Raw genomic sequence first — 20,752 nt, 5'->3', positions numbered from 1 at the left:
ACAGGATTTCTGTTTATTACAAACTCTAATTTTAATATTTGTGATCAACTTAACTGTAAAAAAAGAGTTTGTTATGTACTAAGAGTTCACACATCCAGGCATCCACTGATAATTCAGGAACCAACCACATCAAACTGGAAATGCTGACTTGCATCTTAAACTCCTGTCTCTCATAATTTGAGAGTTAGAGGACACAAAGTCTTCAACATCAGATTTGGAAGGAAAAACAAAAACATTGTTTCACGTCTCATCAGTGTTGCTCATGAGGGGTAAAGGTGCAGTAGGCCTCTCTTCAGTATAGTTCAGGACTGAGATGAGATGTGAAGAAACAAAACTGACACTGCAGAGCAACTAAATCAACATTTCAGAGGATGCAATAAGATAAACAAGGCTGTGTCGACTCTCAGAAACATAAAAGGCAAACAATTCAATTTTATTTAGCGAATGTTTTGGTCTATAAGTGACTTAAAATCCTTTAATAGTCTCAAAAATCGACAGTGCGCCTTATGTATGAATTCTGGTTGTTTTAGTACGACTGCTTGATGGATTGTCAGAACATTACGGCTACACTAGTCAGGAGTCTCGAAGAGTAATACCCACTGTGCTTCAACATAATATTACTGTCTGTGTATAAGGACCCCAAAATGGCACCTGTTAAGAGACATGCTTACAAAGCGGATTTCAAACTCATGGCTATCAGTCACGCAGTAGAACATTGGAATAGAACAGCTGCGAGAGAATTCAACATGTGAATGAGTTGAATAAAGTTTGACTTACTACCAAAAGAGTGTGGACAGACTGAGGAGACAGTCATTTCAATCATCAGTGGAAAACAGAAAGTAGCCAATTACAAAAAAACCCTCCAAATACTTGTCAGAGGATGACTCACATCCGACCCATGCCCAGAAATGGAACCCTTGACCAGTAGAAATACAACCACGCCTAACTTCCTGCCAAGATTCTGGGAATCCCAGCACAGAGGGCAGAAATCTGACAGGTGGCACTGGTTACTTTCATATTTGAATTGATTTTCGTGTAAGATGTTGTTGTCTGAAGGTGATTCTGACACCAATTTGGCACGAATAGTAATGTAATCTTGACAAAATTTACAATATAGTGGAAGGTCTGTTATCTACAGGTTAAAGATGCCTCCATACTTACAGCGCTGAGACGACCACTGGCGTGAAAATAAATAAGCAAAAAAAACTAAGCAAAATAGACACACAAACTGAGTGACTTGACTTCTTGTAGTGAGCCACTTCCTCTTTGTTTACCTATTGATAGTAAAGTCATTGCAAAGCAAATATGATATGACCAAGCTGAACGGCCCTGCTGGTTGCAGGAGTGTGTTTGAGGCTCAAGCGTTCACAGCTGGTTTCACTGAAATGCTGATTTTTCTCTCTGGTCCACAAAAAGAGCTTATAACCTTGAGTTAGTTAGCAGGATGTGGCTGTGAGTCTACTCCCTCCTGGTCATCAGGTCTGCACTGCTTCCCGGCACAATCACTTACAACAACTGTGCAACAGCTTAAGTTTCCACTGAATTCCATGTCCACAATATGTGGACATGTTCAGCTATTTCATTCTTCTTCTTCCACTCTGGGATTATTTAATTATTTGATATCTTTTATTCATCCATGTAACAGCTGTTGAAATGTTAGTATTCGACCACTAGGCGGAGCTCTTGAAATGATAATGTAATTAACGCATTTTATTTTGTATGTTTTATTTTTATGTTGAGCATGTTAACATTTTCCTTTTGACATACTGGATTGGTGTTCTGTTAATTTGATACATGGAAAATAACCGGTTAATTTTGTAAGTTTAAGGTAAGGGCAGAGGTCACTTCCTGTTTTCTAGAAAAAAGGTCAGAGAAGCTGCTCATGGTGACGGTCTAGCCATGTAAAAGTCAAGCTAAGGAAGAAATAACAAGTCCTAAGTTCCAATTACACCGGTTTGTCTACTTGTAGGCCAAAGTGGTATGTTTGTTTATATTTTGTGAATTTTATATTGCAATATGTTTTAATGCTGAAATATAATTTTCTCGTACATTTGTATTCACCAGTTCTACAGTGTACCTGTGTACGTTAAGAGAAGCACGGTAAACATCAGTAAAGAAGAACTCTCGTGTCTCTCATGTATGTGTGCAAGCCGACATAATCCAGGTGAAAGTCTCGCTGAGGCTAAGATCACATTTCCAACGAGACCTGCCATCATCTCAGCAAAAGTTATAACACATAAAATATTCCATACAAACAAGTGAGTACAAACAAAGGTTATATTGGTTGATTTACACATATAAAACACACAGACAAGAGGGACCAACCCAGGGTTTAGCAGGCTAGATGCAACAATCAGTGCATCTCTTTGCTGCTGGTTGTGAAAATGGATCGCACCAGACAATGAAGTGAAACCAAGCTGGTTTTCATACCTTGCACATGTTTTGTGTGAGCTTGGGTCAAAAATGTGAACATTTTAAAGACTTAAGTAATCGTTTAAACCACCTTACTGTCCTTTCAGCATCTGCAAACTGATCTGGAGCATAAATGAGATTCAGAGAAATCAGAATAGTTTATTAATCCCAGAGGAAAGTATGTGATGACAGGTGCTCCAATAAATAAGAACAGTAACAAACAAGGAAAAGTGCCATATTCAATAATACAAAATATCACAAAATAGCTCTTTTATATAAATGTCCTAATATATATTACAAAAATTGAAGTAGAAATAAACTTGAAATGGAGCTGTCCCTCTTAATTACAGTAGTTTTCTCTGTAGAGGATGTGCAAATTTAATGTTTCAGAGATGAAACATTAAAAAGTTTCCCTGGTTTTAGTTCAGACTTTCAGTTAGCCAATGAACTGAATAGATTTTATTTGAGATTTAATGATAATTATAATTTAAGGAATATACTTGATTTCTTAATAGAGAGCACCAGTACACAGGCCAACAGGCATTTCATTAAATATGCAGATGACACAGTCATTGTAAGCCTCCTTCATGCTGAAGAGGATTCCCATGGGCCTGTTGTGGATGAGTTTGTTTCATGGTGGGATCAGTCCTTCAACACCTTGAAAACCAAGGACATGGTTATTGACTTCAGGAAGACATCCTCCCCATCCTGCACTAACAGTGGTAAATGGTGCAGCCATTGAACTGGTGGACAGTTATAAGTATTTGGGGTTTGTTCTTGATAAGGCTTTGTCCTTGGAGGCACATCTTGCTGCTACAGTGAAAAAGGTTCAACAAAGACTGTACTTTTTAAGGAGGTTGAGAGGTTTTAATGTTTCATGTGAAATGATGACTCTTTTTTATAAAAGTTTTATTCAATCTGTTTTAACCTTCTGTATCATTGCCTGGTACAGTAATAAGTCCTTAAATAATAAGACCAGACTCAGCAACCTGGTTAAAGTGGCTGGTCAGATTTCAGGGAGGTCTCAGGTCCAGCTTGTGGACTTTTATAGCAGGCAGGTGCTGAGGAAGGCGACCTCTGTCCTGTTGTGTTCAGATCATCCTCTCTTTAATGATTTTCAAATGCTTCCATCAGGTCGTCTGCAGTGAAGACAATGAGACATAGATTGTTTTTTGTACCTACTTCTATTATCATGGTTAATAACACTAAACCATAAGTGCTGTTGCCACTGCATGTTGCACTTCTTTTTTTTTTTTGATGATAAAATTTAGGTTGTTTTCTCAGGCTTATATTATTTTTGTGTGTATGTGATGTGTCTGTTTGCCTGTTTGTTTGTTTTGTATATTTCTGTATGGACATACTGCAAATCAATTTCCCGTTAGGGACAATAAAGTTACCATTGCCATTGACATGAAACACCCATTTCCTGATGTGGACAAAGAGTGGAACAGGACTGTGGTAACAAGCCGACTCCCTCATCTGGAAATGAACTGTCTCCACATGTCTCTTTTCCTCAGTCTGTCCCAGGAGAGTGACCCAGTCGTTTATTGACATGAACTCATATTATACACAACTGGTCCCATTTCACAGTAGGGCAACTTGCATGTGAGAAATGAAGGTTTCCTTGACTTCTTTGACTTGACTTGATACCAGCTAACCAGGCCTGTGAAGGAGGACAGCGGAGGTTAAATAAAGCTGTGATGTATAAAGGTATAAAGGTGTATAAAGGTGAATTCCAGTTGGTTAACCTTCTGCTCTCATATTAGGGGTCACCACAGTAGCTCATCTGCCTCCTTCAATCAGTCTCTAACATCCACCTCTATTGTGCCAACCCTGCTGATTTGCCTATTTTCTTTTGTAAACAGAAATTCAAATACATCTGAGTTTTAGACTGCTATTGGGATGAAAAATGAAAATACATTTCTGTAGAAATACCACACAGAATTGTGGTGAAATGAGGCAGAGTCAAACATGAACAAGTGCACAATTATGAACAGTCTGAAGTCGATTAGATATTCATTTCCATCCAGTTCTCCAGTTCAAGTTAGTGAGGGTGATGGAGGAACCTATACAATCCCCCAAACTGGGGCACAATTTTGTTTAACTGCAGCTTTAAAAAGAGTAAAGGGGTGAAAAGGTTCAGCAAAACCTTCAGCAGGCTCCATGGATCAATTATTGGATTGCTATTATTGTGTCACACTACAGTGAAGAATGAAAACAGAACTGGGCACTTAGAAAGTTGTAGTTCACTTCAACAGCCTTCACTTATTAGGCAAATGTGAACCACAACACTCAAGAGACAGAAGTCCTGTGGGCGTCGTGTCAAAGAGCATCTAGCATGAAAAAAAAGTGGAAGTTTCCACTGTGGTAAAATAGTGAGCAGCTGAAAGTAACTGTGACGGCAGAAGGTTTGTGTTGCTCAGCGGTGACATCAGAACCAAAGAGAAATGACACTCAGGTTTGAGTCGGAAAAAACATCAGAGGAAAAAAACTTCCACAGACACTGTTGGATCGATCGGGCTGTAGATCGATGCAGAATAAACAAACAGTTCTGGTTTCACTTTGTGTTCGTGAGGAGGAAAGTTGGGGTGATGAACCACAGGTGTGCTTGATGCTGATGCAGAACCGTGGAGAGGTAAAGGTGGAAGAGCCAAAGACAAAGAACAAAGGAGGAACACGAAGAAAGGAAAGTGATGAAAACGATTCTTCACCACAGTGAAGAAAAAAAAATCCCCAAATGTCTGTCAGACAGTTTCAGAGTCTTCATGAGGCACATGAATGAACCTCAAATATAAATGTGCCAGCTTTGACTACTGTTGTGAATGTGTAACAGAGAGGGAAGGTGTGTCTTTGCACAGATGTTAAAAAAAGAGAGAAACCCTCCTAAAAACGGACAGAGCAGTGGGGCAGCCAAGGGAATGCACACAAATTTAAAAACTGTAAAGATAAAATATAATTTATTACATGTAAACAGTTAAAAAAAATATAAAATAGATTAAAACAGCCCTGGCCAGGGGAGAACACACCATAAACATCAATAACACAAGATTAAAAGTCCAGTGGCGATCGCCACGGTATAGAAGTCACTAAAAATTTAAAAATCCAGTGAAGCGGTGCAGGAGGGAAACCCGGCGGCGTCCTCGTCTCCTTCTTCGCGTTCTGCGCCCCGGTGCGCCCGAGTGGGCAGAGCTCTTAACTCTGCCCGCTGCTTCTTTGTAATCGCCAATCGGCACCGGCCCGCCTCGCCGCCTCTAGTTTCCGCAGACGCGAAATCTGGCCTCCAGTTGCTGAAGCAGTCGGACACCTCGCCCTGCGTCCTTGCGTATCGGCGCCGTATCCTCCTGGCTCGCTTCACGCCAAGCTCTCCCAGCCTCGCACTGACGCCAACTCCGGCGCCGCCGCCGCTTGCGGCCGTCAGCTGACACTTCTAGATCGCCATCACTGCTGCTTCTCTCTCAGGCCTTTCGTTTGTCGGCTGGTAGGCCCTCTTATTGGCCTCCGGGAACCTCGCAGGTGTATATGGTTCATAATCAGGGAGGGGCGGAGTCTTTCCGGACAAGTTACCAATAAATACAATAAACATGCAGTAAAACTCATAAAAATAAACCACTGTACAGTATTAAAATATTAAAATGTAAAACACAGCAAAACATGCACAAAAAACCAAAGTAACTCGTCCATTTCCACCCCGTGACAAATGTTTCTGTGAATAACTTATGAATTTATTTGGAATCAAAAATGCTGTCAAAATTTGAGAGTTTAACCCTCTTTCCAATGCACTCTGAGGGCCTGTAACTTTAAGAAAAGTGTGAACACAAATTCCAAAGAGTTCTTAATGGTTAGTACCCACATTTCTTTGGTGTGACAGGAATGAGTCATTTTACCAACATGAGCCAATCACAATCGTTAACAACAGAGAAGTGAAACTGTGTGAACGCCCCTCTGCTCTCTTTCCTCCCTCAGGCCTGTTAGAGACACGACCATCTCAGTGATGCCACAGACAAACAGAAGCCACCATCAGTTGCAAAAACACACACACACACACACGATCCATCATCCTCCTCCTGAGGAATTTCTATTTTTCATATTTTGTGCCATTTTAAAAAATACAGCAACAACACTGGGAATAAGACCTGAGCCATCAGGACAGCATCCATGAATAAATCAGGAAGATGATACTCCAAGATGAGCTGACAGAGTGACTCTGAACATGAGACCAAACAGGAACATCCAAAATCATGCAGTCTACCACTGACACACAGGCAGAGGACAAAACATGAAGAAATCTTACTAGTGTCTAGAAAATGGCCATCTTAAAGCACAGCACAGAGGCCCTGAGCACCAGATCTATAGAAGCCAACGTGACCCTGCTGCCTTTGCTCAAAAGCAGCTCAAATTCCTGTAAAAAGCCTGAGATGAGTGACATCATCTAAACTGTATGTCATATTCTTAATGTTTTGCAGTTTTTATATCATATCATGTTCATCACAGTGAGCAGCTTTGTCTTTGTGTTTTTCTTACTATAGAGCATTAAATAAGTGTGATCTCACTTTGGCTTAAACACTACTTCCCTTTGAACCTCCCACACTTTGTGCCCTCTCTGATTCTTATAAAAGCCTTATGCTGCCTATAATCACTCCACTGTCTACAGCCACCTGTCACAGATGAACACTCTCCAAGTCCTCCTGTTTTTGTCTCTAATTCTTGGATCTACAGGTGAGTGAAAGAGCATGTTTACATTGTTATTCTTTAATGGGTTTTCTGTGGAAAAGGGTTCATGTTTTTGAAATGGTAATGTTACATTTTTACATTTCACTTGGTTACCAGTGGATCCACATGTTTCTGTGCTGCAGAGAAATCGTGCAGTATGTGCTGTTAACATCATAATATGAGACAGTGACTCACAGGTGATCAGAGGAATGTGGGAATTTTAATTTTAGGCACACTGACTCTTTGATGTTGCCAAGGTTTTTATTTATTTATTTATTTCTACTTTAACTTTCCTTCACTAGAAAATGTTGTTACAATAACCTGTGATCTACATTTTTATTTGAAGTTTAATTTTTATTGTGTACTTAAAGCAACAGCTTGATAAAGTTAATATTGTTGCAAAAAGGCTTTTGTTTGGAATGTTTTACAGCATAGTAACAATGGATTCATTAAAGTGATTTCCTCTGCTACAGTGAGGCCCGTGACCTCAAACTATTTAAAGTATTTTTCTCGTCAGTGCTTTGCAAACTTCCTCGAAAAAATAACAGCTGTGGGGGGGTTTCTTTCCTTTCTAGTCGGCCTACTGTTAGTATAGATTGACTCTGTGGTCACAGCTACTGTTATCTGATTTGGATTGAGCTCACACATTTGCATTTGTGGGTAGATTTTTGAGATTTCTAAGCAAAGGCACACACAAGCATGTGTGTGTTTGTGCGTGTGTGTGTGTGTGTGTGTGTTTTCAGCTTTCAGCTTTCAGTTGAAAAACTGAACTGTGACAGTGTGCTGGTTGTAGGTAGGGAATATAAGCCTGTCAAGAATGATGTACTAACCATCAACACTAATTCAACTATAATTTTGGGCGTGCAGTATTTCTGGATTCTTTTTTTTTCTTTTAGTGCAAGACGAGAAAGAAGTGGAGGTTGGAGAGGATGCAACTCTTGATTGTCAGGGTCCCCATGAAGGGAACATCTTATGGGTAGCATGGACCAAGAGTGACCTGAAAGCAGACGATTACGTCTTTTTCTTTCGGGAAGATCGTCTTTACAAAACATACCAGCATGAATTATTCAAAGGTCGAGTGGAGCTGGAAGACCCAAACATGAAAAGTGGAAAAATGTCCATCATTCTTCACAACATCACTGTTAACGACGCTGGAACATATGAGTGCCACATCTCATATGAAACAGACCACAGCCAGAGATCTGAGATGAAGCAGGAAACCAAGCTGAAAGTTACACCTGCAGGTGAGTTGAAGCCTCGAGTGTGTCCTCTGTATCAGTTTGTCCCTCGATGAGCAAGACTAGTCGGTTAAATCAAGAGTAAGAATTCACTCTTCCTCCTTTCATCTATTTTATTAGTGATGTCCTGGCTTCAGGTATATACTCTTATGATTATACATTTATTGAACTGGTTTATTTGTAAAATATCAACTTCCATAAATGCCAAGATACATGCATCTATCCACTTTCCTCCTGTTCTGCTACTACTGTGTGAAGCACAGCTAAGCAGACAGACAGCTCTTAGACCTTAAGGTTGATATCCCTGAGATTTATACTTGTCTGGGATTTTTTAGTAGCTACAGCTATGGTATCAGTTTCCAAATCCGAGGAGACTTCCTTCTCAAGTTATCCCATTCACAAAGTTGGCAGTCCACAACAATCCCCCCATGAACATTTTACAGCTGAAGTGTAAAAATGAAACAAGGCGCAATGAGACCTGAAGTTACATAGTAGCCTGTTTCTTAAAATTAACTTCCATAAAAATCACAACTGTTTGTAAAGTACCAAAAAATAATTACTGAAGACATGTCAAAAGCTCAAAATACTCACAGGCAGTGTTTTCCACAAAGTCATAAATAAGCATGGAGTTGGGTTCATTCATGACTCTTAAACCATCACAAGCGCACATGTGAGAAATATTTCCTGCTTCTGACTCTGCCTAACACCTAACACACCTGACACCTGTTTCTCTCCTGCAGTTCAAAGACAAGGAGCCAGGAAGGAAGGAGCAAAGAAGGATGGATCTGTTGGACTTTTATCCGGTCTATCAGTTTCCAGCCTGCTTCTCATTGTTGCTGCTATTGGATATTTGGTGTAAAGAAAACAGCAAAAGAGTCGGAACTTGGGCTGTGATCAGGCTGAACGACAGATGAACTGATGGACAGAAATTCAATGAGTGTGAAACATGTCCAGAACTTTCCCTGAAAGCCTTTGCACTGGGACAGGGGAAAAAAAGAAAACCCACTGACTAAATGATAATGGTGATAGTATTTGGTGTTTTTGAGGATCAGACTAACAAGACAAAAACTCTTGCACATGAATATATTACCACTTCATAAAATAGTCTTGTAATTTGATCCATGTCCCTGAAGGCAACTGGAATATTTTGCACTTCTAAAGAGTGAAAAAATGCTGCTGTATTCATGTGAGACATCGACAAGAAGCTTGGCAGTATCACACACGGTGGCGCAACATTCATGACAAACATTTCAATCAGCCGGCAGCAGGTGGAAACATTCACAGAGGGGATGACCCGGCTCCTGGAAGAAAATCAAATGAGCTTATATTGAGCTCCGGGCACGTAACATGAAGGGATTACTTAGTGTAGTCAGGCATCCCAGAGGAGGCAGATGAAGACCGAGAATCAAAGGGTGAGACGGTTCATCCGGGCTCACCTGAAATTCCCGGAGAACACCATAAAAAACATCAGCTTCCATCGTGCCCATTTTCTGGGAGGGACGCGTCTGGACCAAAGTGACAAATTTTGGGTCAAAATTGAACATCTTGAACAGAAAGAGGTAAAGAGCCTCGACGGGGAGCTGAGAGGAGCAGACTTCAGTGCTAACAACCAGTTTACAAGGAGATCCTGGAGCGAAGCAAGGTCCTGTTCCTGATCTGTCCTGAGCTGTCATCAGGTCAGGTGATCTGTGTCGACACAAACACCTCTTTCTGATATGTCCTTTTCACTTTCCTTTTCCACTGATGTAACTGACATGTCTGCATAGAAAGTTACTGCTGGTCCTTTAAGACCTATTGGGCCCTCCGTTTTGCCTAACTATTTATAAAGCCCAGTATATTTAAAACCACATAAGCTAGCTCAATAATTCTTTTTTGCATATGAAACCGGAGGGGTTGTACTTACATCTTATGGACAAAGTTTCCATATGGCATCTTATGCCATATGTGGAAGGAAATCGAAACCTTTGAGGTTACGGTTTCCTTCCAGGTGTTGTTTGCTTTTTCTTGTATGGTTTTTTCTTTACATGTGCAGCAGTTGGTGATCCGTTGTGCTTTCCTACTTCAGCTCTGTCTGTTTATTCTTTTCTTTTTTCTTTCGCTTTTTTTCTGACTGTCAGCTTTGAGGTTGTCATCTTACACATGCACTGTAATAATGTAAATAATGGATTTGAACTGATTAAATGTCCTGCATGTGAAAACAGAAGGTTTCCTCAAACTAGCACTGACATTGTGTGTGTGTGTGTCTGTGTGTGTGTGTGTGTGTGTGTTGCTGCCAAGTCAGTCATTAAAAGCTAATGAGAGTCTGATTAAATGTGCTGGTTTCAAGATTTACATGAATGTTTTGCACATATTTGCTTTTGTTTCTCCCCTCTCCTCCAGACTGCATTTGACCTCAAACAAACACTCGTTACACACAACTGTTTCCAGTTGACCTGGCCTTCTTTTCCACTGACATCTTCTTCTGAGTTGTAGGTGCTGAATCGTCTCCACACGCTCTTTTATCTTAATTTCTGCTGCAACATTTAGATAGTAGGATCAAAATGAAAGCATGAATCCATCCTGCTTTCCACCAACAGTTTAGCCTGTGGTGTGACGTGTGGAGGATTTCCTTGACACACAAACTGAGTATTATTTAAACATCACAGCCTGGAGCTTTATGACTGCTGTGTACCTTCTGATGGCTGCTTCCAGCAGGTTAACACACTAAGTATTTCAAACTGGTTTCTTTAACATGATAATGAGTTCACTGCACTCAAATAGCCCACACTCCACAGTCACCAAATCATAATCTAATAGAGCACCTTTGGCATGTGGTGGAAACGAGTGATGGACCAAAAATCTCAGAGAAATGTTTCCAACACCTTGTTGAATCTCTGTCGTGAAGAATTAAAGCAGTACGAAGGTACAAAAAAAAAAAAAGGGTCCAACCCAATACTAGGAAGGTGTACCTAATAAAGTGGCCAGTGAGTGTATATTACTTTAATTAAATCAAAAATGTGAACACATATTTGAGGTTGGATTTTCGTGGCGTTCAGTGTCAGTTAAAACATGTGTGACAGGGCTTTTATTTCAAAGAGCTGAGAACACCTCATCCTGTGTGATGTCACTGAGCAGGTTGGACCCGGTTAGGACCACCAGAGATCACCGGGTGTGAACACGCCTGCAAAAAACGAATTACAGAAGACATTTTGTGACGTTTATATGTGTTAGTGTGAATTTCCTTCCATATCAGATACAAAACAGCTGCTCCACATTCCTAAAACGCGAGTGATATTAAAATTTCAGTGGTGGAAGATTAGAGTTGGACAGCCTGTTGTTGCACTTTACTATCAGTAGATGGCAGCACGAGACCATGGTTTACTCTGGGCACAGCAGACATAAGGTTGCAAGCTGGTGACTTTACCTACATACAATGTTGAACCAGTGCTCTGTCAGACTAAATCAGCTAATGACCACGTGATTGTAAAGAGATGTATCACTGATGCATTTGCTACTAGAGATCATTTCCATTTATTCTTATAAGAAAATCCAACACATTGTGCATAAAGGAAGTTTATTAGTGGAGTAATAGGTTTTCCTTTACAGGATCTGAACATCTATTGAAAAAGATTTTTAACTTGAAGTATGAATTTTTATAATACTAATTCATGTAACACCAGTAAATATTATTCCTCTTTATAGTGTTTACATACTTACTTCTATTGCTGCTTCTCATGAAATGTGTTAATATTTGGATATCGAATCATGCTCATTTTTATGTCCACTGTAAATAATTAAATGAACCCAACCCACGCCCACTATACACCGTGACTACAGCATGGTGAGTTTTTGCCTGCTGGTACCCATCAGTTGCCTCCAAAGACCCACAGGCTAACCAAACCCAATAAGACTCTTCTTCTTCTTCTTTAGCGTGATGGCTGCCTTCAGCTCCGGTGTCCACCATCTGGTTCGGGGTTCCCACCATGACACTCACCAATCACTTTGTGGCCAAAGATTCTTGCAACTGCTTCAGCAATGGAGGGATGTGTGTGTGTGAGTCACCGTGAGGTACCAAGGTAGAAAGGTTGGTGCAACACACCCACAGGAATCACTCTTCTTTTTATATATATAACTGTACTATTCTTCTGTGGCACTAATATTACAGGAAATTAACAGGTTGTTCTGTGAAAGAGGTTAAATATATCCACCAGGTGTGATAATGCACATGTAAGTAGGAGGCCCAGGTCCTTAACTTTCCTGAAATGGCACACTCACACAGTCTGTTCTGAAACCACTGAAAGAAGTTCCTGCTGCTTCCAGTCTGTGGCTGAGGTCAAGCTATTTTTGCTCTTTGTGGAGTCCCCTGTCTCTCTCCCTCTGACCACAGTGATTTACATTTTCCATCAGACTTCTGTCTGAAAACCATGAACACAAAAGAAAAACTAAAAGTGAGATCAAAGGTTACTGACCCTGTAAAAAAGCTCACTGCTGTAGCGTTAACAGCATAGCACCACCCTTAGAAGTAAACTATAAATAACATGAAACTTACTGACATCATTAAAACATTGCATTGCATCCATACTGTAGTCAAATAATATTTATAATTGTTTTGAACTGAAGCTCGGTCTAAAATATGGCTCGCAGTGACAGTTTGACAGCTTCTGTTTGTCAGAGCTGTCGAGTGACTTGAGGACAGAAGAGGAAGATGCACATGATTAACCACAGAGCCGTCAGTCATAGAAAACATAAAACCAACATGTCAAGATGTTTACAGCTACAAAACTACTAAATTATTAACCTAATCAAACTACAAATAGATTACACAGGTGAACAGAACAATAAAAAATATATTGACTGTCTGTACAGACACTTATGTAAAACTTATTTCTTTGCTTACTTGTCTTATTAACCCTGCAGGGAAACTTCCATCAGAAACAGGAAACTGGATGACCTCACAGCTGTTGTTGACAATTACATGTGTGGAAAAAAGCACTAAAAATAGCACTATAAAAATCCCCAAAAGTATAATAACTACAATGTGCTCATTCATTAAAATATTTCTATATCTACACTGTTTAAATATTTAAAGTTGCTAAATATTTAAATAGTAATGATATAACAATATTCGAAGTACCTAAAGTACTTTGAACATTTCTATATCTATACTTGCTTTACTCTGTGGTGAACGAGACCAGGTCACATGATACAGTCATGGTTTCATGCTCTCCTTCAGCGGTCTCAGGTTTACGGATTTCTTCTTTTTTAATGTTTCTGTGATGAACAATGAACAGTGATGAACAGTCAGTTCAGGAATCCTTTCAACAAAAGACTTTAATTGGCAAATAAGTTCAGACTTAGTTGTGGCACGAGGGCTTGATGTGAGCTTGGAAATCTTATTTAAAAAAAGAAAATCCCTGTAAGTCATGTGACTGTCCGTCACTCATAAATCTCCTAGAAGGAAACACCCACTTAAAGTGGGCGTTGTGGGTGCTGTAGTGGGGCTCATAGCCTGTTCAGCTTCTCTGTTAACAACCTGATCTGGGATCTGTAGAGCAATGAGAGATGTGTTCAGGAACATCTGCGATGCTCTTCTGGATTCTGCTGTTTGCCTGCCCTCTGTTGTTCGTGTGTACAGGTGAGATTTTACTCTGCTATTAAAGCAGCGGCCTCGTGTCCCTGTGACTGTGCTCTTAAACTGATTCACCTTTACTGTCACTGTAAACACGTACAACAAAATCAAGAGTTTGAAAGTCTTGACTTTGTCAGTGTTACAGTCAGGTGTGCTGTAGGCAGAGGTGATGATTACCACACTTTAGTGTCCACCTTAAGTTTGCAGCAGATTTGGATTTTATTCTCACATTTTTGCTTTTTTGTGTTGTTTTTTTAATCACAAGTTTATCATCGTCATCATCCAATAACGTCTCTGATTGGTGCAGGCAGCAGAGCTCATTTTGAGTGGAAAATACAGTCATGTGACCTCGAGAGTCTGAAGCAGATGAAACCAGAAACTGCTAGAATGAAAGTGTGAAAGCAAAACACATCCTGTAATTATATGAGACTCACTTCTTAGCAATTTCTTATCTTTTAATAACTTAAAAAAAATATTGTCTATTAGTTTATTTTTTTAAGCCTTCTAAATAAAACCCATTAAATAAACTTTCACCTGTTCGTGGTTACTGACTGTGATTGCTCATAATCTGAAACTTTGGCCACGCCTAATAAAAGCCAGGTAGATGTGTCAGTGGTGTTCAATAAGAAATAAAGGTAGTGTTGCTTTGTACATTTTGAAAGTTGAAAAAATTCATTTTAAAATTCTTTAAAATAATTTGAAAAAGTATGCAGAGACAAAGTGCCTCAAAACTGGCAGAAACTCTGGATTTTTGCTTTGTATGCATCTTGTCTGTTTCCGTTAGTTACTCCTGGCGTTCACACTAAACAGTCAGTGTTTCTTCAGATCCTACAGAGGTTAACATGGAGCCTGGATGGATGAAGAGGACAAACAGATGTGGAGAGACAAGGACAGAGGGGATGAGGACAGGTCTCCTTCAGATATATATGATGTGTCTGTGTGTGCTGTGTTACTTTTTATTGTCATTGTTGTTGTTGTTGTTGTCGTTCTAATGTACATAAGACAAAGGAAAGTATCCCCCACTTAAGCACGACATCATTAGTCATTTATGGGTACTGATCTTTCTTCGGCTTTACAAACTCAAACAATGTGCCATCACTGAGAGTTAGAAATGTCCTAATGAAGAAAACTAAACAGCAGCATTGTTTGGAGTGTTGTTGAAGTTGCGTGAGTTGTTATATAATGGTGTCCTGTAGCTAGCTACAAAGCTATGGGTAGGATATTAAAAACACGTTAGCACAATGGAGGATGAGTGCTAACAAGTGTCCCTGATGGGCGGAGACAAATGCATCATGTGGCAGGAAGAACTGAGATGATCCATGAGGTTAGTCATTAATAATCTAAAGCCAGGCCTACCACTCTGCACTCAAAATTCTGTCCAGTTAATACTGTTTTGAAACCGTTTTGCTGTAAACAAATAAAATGAATGTTTTTTGTTTTGTTTTTAACGTGTGAGTGTGACTGACTAAATTTGTTTATTTTTGTTTCTTGGCACATTTTTGTTTTCAGTATCAGACACAGTGGGTATTGCCAACAACCACACAAATTTGCAAAATCATATTCACATATTTCATCATATGATATTCAAAAGGATGTGAAGGACGTAAATGTTCAGGCCTAAATTAATTTCAGTCGAATTTAAGAGAAATTACAGCAACTGAGAGTTTGCTTTAAACAGTCCTGCAGAGACAGCTCTGACAGGGTCACATCCATCTGTAGAACATTTCAGGGAAAATGGGCAATAAAATAGCATTTTTACACACTAAAGGCATTTTTACTCCTAATTTTAGCTCTTAGTGGCAAACAGGCCACTAAGAGCTCATGTCTCATAAATAAATGTCTCCACACACTTACAGATATGATATTTATGTCCTTTGCTTATCAGAATTTTGTTTAGATGATTTATCTGATATAGCACCTGGGTGTTATTTTAAAACTGCGTTAATTGTAGTTCTTGTCATGAATTCTTATGAGAAAGGAAAAAATGAAAACGTTGCACTGGAACATTTTGTTATAATAAACTGAATGAAATGAATATTTTGCATGAAGAAGTTCGTCGACTTCTGCAACGCACAGCAACTCTCAAAATGCCCTAAAATGAAGAGTGTGCACATCTTAAATTTTAGTTCTGTCTTAAAGAAGTGACTTCACACATAGTTGAATCACAGTGATCTGATATCATGAGCCGAGTCTCTGAAGCTCAAAAGTGATGCCCAGTGGTCACCACCACAACGTCATTGAAGTCCTTAGTTGATCTCGGCCCAGCATGAGTGGGCGGGGCTGTTACCTTAGAGATGAGCTGGTCACTTCAGAAATGACCAGGTGATCAGAAATTTTTACATTGAATTGAACTCAATAAATAATCGAGGTGATTTAGACAGTTACCTTTGTCTCTGCGTCGATACAAAGACACCACGATGAGAGTGGACATGAAATATGGAGTGAAAATGACTTGGTAGAAGAAAACTCTGAAAGTCGGCTGGATGGGCTGAAGCTGGGGTGGGGCTGTAGAGGTGGAGAGTCAGTTCAGGTGAATATGTGGATGAAATAAGAGGTGAGCTCACTCTGCAGGCGGGGGAGATATAGGAGAGGTGGAGGAAGAACTCAGCCTTGTGTAGAGCTTGTCTTGTGTAGTCTGGAAGATGAGGGGATGATGGGGTGGGTGCAGTTTTCTCTGTGGTGGGGTCCGGATGGGCCTGGGCCCCCTTTCCCTGGTGGGTTGCAGAGTATGGGGGTGCCTACTGGGATCAGCGGGGGAGCTGGCCCCAGGGAGGGGTCACTTGCCCCTCCCTTCCTTCCCTCCCCATCTCCAGCTGCCTCCCTCTTCCCGCTCCACCACAATCACCCACACATGCAGGGCCTTGGGGTAAAGGTGTGTCACCAGGGTGCAGGGGAGGCACCCCCCCTCTGTCCCCTTCTGGCTGCCTGTGCCTCAATTTTATCCCACAACTTAGACATTCACATTACTCACACTCTCATAACACATACATATAGGATCTTGGGGGTGGGCACGCTACACGGTATCCAAAAGACTATCAGGGTGTACAACCTCACCCCTGGCGTCGTTGCCCACCTCTCAATTTTAAATACACGTAGACATTGAGGGCTATCAGGAGGGGCTATGCGCTTACCTGCTGCTCTCTGGCAGGTAGCTCCATGCCCTCCTGGGCTTTAAATGCACCTTAGAACACACATGCATCAACACTACATATGAGCGGGCGGAGGGAGGTTTGAAGTCTTCACACCCCTCTGTTCTCTATTGCCTGGTGGGGAGGGGGGGCTGGGAGGAGGAGTTGGCCGCCCGACTGGGGTCTGGAATGTGGGGCCTCCCTGCTGCTGCCGAGTCGGGGCGGTCTGCTTCTCCCCACCGCAGGGAAAAGGGTAACACCACCTGGGTCTGGGTGCAGTTTCCCCCTCCAGGGGCAAGGGTACCTAGACCTGGGGCTTAGAGCACGCTTGGGGAGTGTGATTGTGTGTACAGTGTCTCTCTATGTCTGTCTCCACGTTGGTTGAGTGTGGAGTAATTGCATATGAGAGCATGAGGGTGGGAATGGATGTTTGTATCTGTGTGTGCCTGTTTGTCTGTGTCTATATGTCAGGTTGGGTATCAGACGTCACCTCTGTAGGGACATCTCAGGCCCTCCAAGGTTTGGAGGCCTATCTCCCCCCACCACTCCCCCTGGCAGTGACAGACCCTCAGACATCGGTGCATTGATGGTTCTTTGTGTCCGGGGATGGGCGTCCACGTACACACCGGCTCACTCCTTGGTGGCTGCTTGTCGGGGCCTGGAGCCTGGGGCTCGCTCGGGCCACTTCGGGCTCACGGGCACATCACTGCAACCCCCCCTGGCTTCTGCTCCGCAGCTGCTGAGTGACCCCTCATCTGGGGCTCTCCTCAGCTCTTTCCGGGATAGTGGCACGGTTGCCCCTCCGTTGGTCTTCCCTTGTGCTCTGGGGGTCTCTGGATGTCTGGAGCCTTGATCTCCTCCATACCTGCTTCATGTCCTGGCTGGGATGGTCCATTTGGTAAAGTAAATCCGTTGGGCATCTTTCTTTGCCTTTAGACAATAATTCTGATGGCAAAAGAACCAAACGGGACAGGCAAAAAAAAAAATAAAATAAAATAAAAGGTGAAATCAGAGTGAAGCTGCTCACCTGTGACAGTGATCCAGCTGGATGGAGACTCTCCATGACCGCTGATGTCACACTTGTAGAGGCCTTCATCAGACCTGGAAACATGCTGGATGGTCATGTGACCTGTAGGCTGCTTCCTGATGAGGGAGCCATCTTTATAGAAAGCAGCTGGGAGGTTGGAGGGAGTGGTCTCTGTTTTACAGAGCAGAGTGACGTCATCTCCCTCCATCACAGGGAGGACAGGACTCTGCAGGATCACTGATCCACCTCAACACAGAGACAAACTACAGCATTTCATCCATTTACACACAGCTTCATCAACACTAACTCCACACACTCAGCTTACCAGTGACTGTCAGGTTAACCATGTTACTGATGGGACCCTCTCTGGACTCACACCAGTAAACACCACTGTCCAGTTGGACAATGTGGTTGATGATACAGGAAGAACCAGCTGATCTTCCCCACTCGATTCCACATTCAGCACTAATTTCTCTGCTTGTGTTTCTCCTCAGAGTCCATCCAGCAGAGCTGTCGTCCTCCTCACAGCTCAGAGACACAAAGTCTCCTTCAAAGAACTGAGAGCTGCTGGGACTCACAGTCAGACCAGCTGTGAGGAGGATACATATTAAGTACAAGCCAGCACTGAGGTCCAAAGCAGACCTGCTGTGGGGAACTTTGTGAGCTCAGTCAAAGCTGATCAGTTTTTTTTTTGTTTTTTTTTAAGTGAACCTCCAAGAAAGTTAGAACAGTTTCTTCAGGTGAACATACTTCCTTTATGCTTATGGTGACATTAATAAACTTTCAGCAGGCTCCTGGATAGCTTAGCGTAATAACTATGATATAAAAATATAAAAAAATGCTCAGAGCTTCTATTACGGTGTAGCTGATATCAGGTTTAAAGTGTGACAGGAGAAGGTTACTGACCTTGGTTTGTTGTGCAGATCAGCAGTGAGGTTGAAACTAAAGAGAAATAACAGGTTAGTTTAAAGCTTCACATTCAGGAAAAAAGCAGCAACGCCATCAGTCTGGTCGATCTACAGACTGAAGAAGCAGAAAACAGGAAGTGGTTTTCTCTCTTTTTATCTTCTTCACAAACTGGATGTTTGTGAAGCAACACAGTGAGAGTCCTTTTTAATCCTTTTCAGAAACCAAAACACATCACAGCATACTTACAGAGCAGCCAAAGTGAAGAAGCTTTCTCCATCTGTAGGTGCTACTGAACTTTGATCGGTCCACACTAGCATCAAGCAAGACCCTCCTCCTCCTTCCTCTCTTACAGGGTGGTAGTTCTGTAGTTTCCCCCTCTCATCATTATGAGGAAAAAAGTTTATTTGGCTGAAACATGTGGGTAAACACGTTTTTTGAAAATTCAGTCATGAGCAAAAAGAATGAAGTAAAGTGTAAGAAATAAAATCTAGAAACCAACAGACACTGAAAATCTTGTTCCACTACTTTACTAAACTCCTCCCAAACCTCAGTTTTTCCTTCAGCTACAGCCAGATCCATACTTCTCTGTGCCTCTGCAGCTCCACAGACTAACCAAGCCTGACAGAAGTCCTCATTCAGTTTGAAGATGCCCTTCACCTCCAGTCTACACCATCTGGGTCAGGGATTATCACCACGTGCAGGTACACTCCAACCAACTACAGGACCACGCGTCTCTCAACAGGCTGTTTAAGTTTTGTTGGAGATAAGAACTGAAGATCTGCCAGATCAGGGCCTTTGAAATATATTCTCATCCCTTTTACCTTTGGACATGTCAGGTCTGTCACCTCCAGCTCTGCTCTGCTCCTCAACCCCAAAGAACAAACAACAGTCAGGACCTGTTTCCTGGCCAGAAGGCGCAGGGAAGCAACCCTCTTTATAAGTGTCAGGTGGGTTGTGATTGGTGGCGTCCACAAAATGGAACTGGGGAAAAAACGTCTAAAGACAGATGAGGAGAAAAGGTCAGCTTAACATCACGCAGCCACACTACAATGCTCATGAGAAGTCACATCATCCTTTTACAATTACCAGACTCACCACCAGATGACGCTCAAACACAACGAATTAGATCACTGCTGTTCAGGATGTCGCTCTGCAGTCTGACCTTCAAATTAACCTGTGTACTCCATCACACAACACACACTACAGTGGGCAAAGCCGTGTTAAACACAGGAGAAACAACTAAACTCTGAACAAAGAACAGGAGGACACAATACAGTTAAAAGTTACGCTCATGTGACACATACAAGTTTAACAGCTCTGCTTCTGAGTCAGCCCAGGATATTAATCTTGTCAGTCAGCTAGGATGCAGTGATTGAATGAAGGCTGCTGAGTAACAGTGTTTCCACAGTATGATGGGGACTTTCTGTGCCCTGTACTGGTTGAGCCATTAAACGATGTTCATGTGATGTCTATAAATCACGTTTCCTTTTAATTCACAAATTTGAACATGAACAACTCAGTTACTATGGATTTGACTGTGGATCTGATAGAGATAAAGTTTGGCCCTGATTTTAAATTGAGTTGGAACAGATAGCAGCACAAACGGCGCAAAAATGTTTGTAACCACTTTTGTTGGATTTGAAGAATCACCTATTGAGACTTTTTCTGAGTATTGGTATAGAGTTTGAAATTCTAAAGTCATAAAAACTGTTAACAACAG

At 41.5% G+C, this 20,752-nt stretch overlaps 2 protein-coding genes across 2 annotated transcripts in view; both read left to right on the top strand.

The window, feature by feature from the left end:
* The first annotated feature begins 7,066 nt into the window (after window positions 1-7,066).
* LOC109201368 (hepatitis A virus cellular receptor 2 homolog) lies at window positions 7,067-11,137 on the top strand. Its single transcript, XM_025905833.1, has 3 exons — window positions 7,067-7,128; window positions 8,019-8,366; window positions 9,101-11,137. The coding sequence occupies exons 1-3, from the start codon at window positions 7,077-7,079 to the stop codon at window positions 9,217-9,219; spliced, it is 519 nt and encodes a 172-aa protein (XP_025761618.1). The 5' UTR covers window positions 7,067-7,076; the 3' UTR covers window positions 9,220-11,137.
* Window positions 11,138-11,500: 363 nt separating this feature from the next.
* The window catches only part of LOC109201365 (myelin-oligodendrocyte glycoprotein-like), a 29,584-nt gene continuing 20,332 nt past the window's right edge, over window positions 11,501-20,752 (top strand). Inside the window, exon 1 of the mRNA XM_025905830.1 lies at window positions 11,501-12,423. The gene's annotated coding sequence lies outside the window, so the exon portion shown is untranslated. The remainder of the gene's footprint in view (window positions 12,424-20,752) is intronic.

Source organism: Oreochromis niloticus, linkage group LG3 (assembly GCF_001858045.2).
Source record: "Oreochromis niloticus isolate F11D_XX linkage group LG3, O_niloticus_UMD_NMBU, whole genome shotgun sequence".
Lineage (NCBI taxonomy): Eukaryota > Metazoa > Chordata > Actinopteri > Cichliformes > Cichlidae > Oreochromis > Oreochromis niloticus.
The sequence above is the reverse complement of the archived record's forward strand: the minus strand, read 5'-3'. Positions and strand labels throughout refer to the sequence as shown.

Coding starts and splice junctions, on each gene's coding strand:
- LOC109201368 (XM_025905833.1), top strand. CDS start 7,077: ATGAACACTCTCCAAGTCCTCCTGTTTTTGTCTCTAATTCTTGGATCT. Junction 7,129..8,018: donor TCTAATTCTTGGATCTACAG/GTGAGTGAAAGA, acceptor TTTTTCTTTTAG/TGCAAGACGAGAAAGAAGTG. Junction 8,367..9,100: donor GCTGAAAGTTACACCTGCAG/GTGAGTTGAAGC, acceptor TCTCTCCTGCAG/TTCAAAGACAAGGAGCCAGG.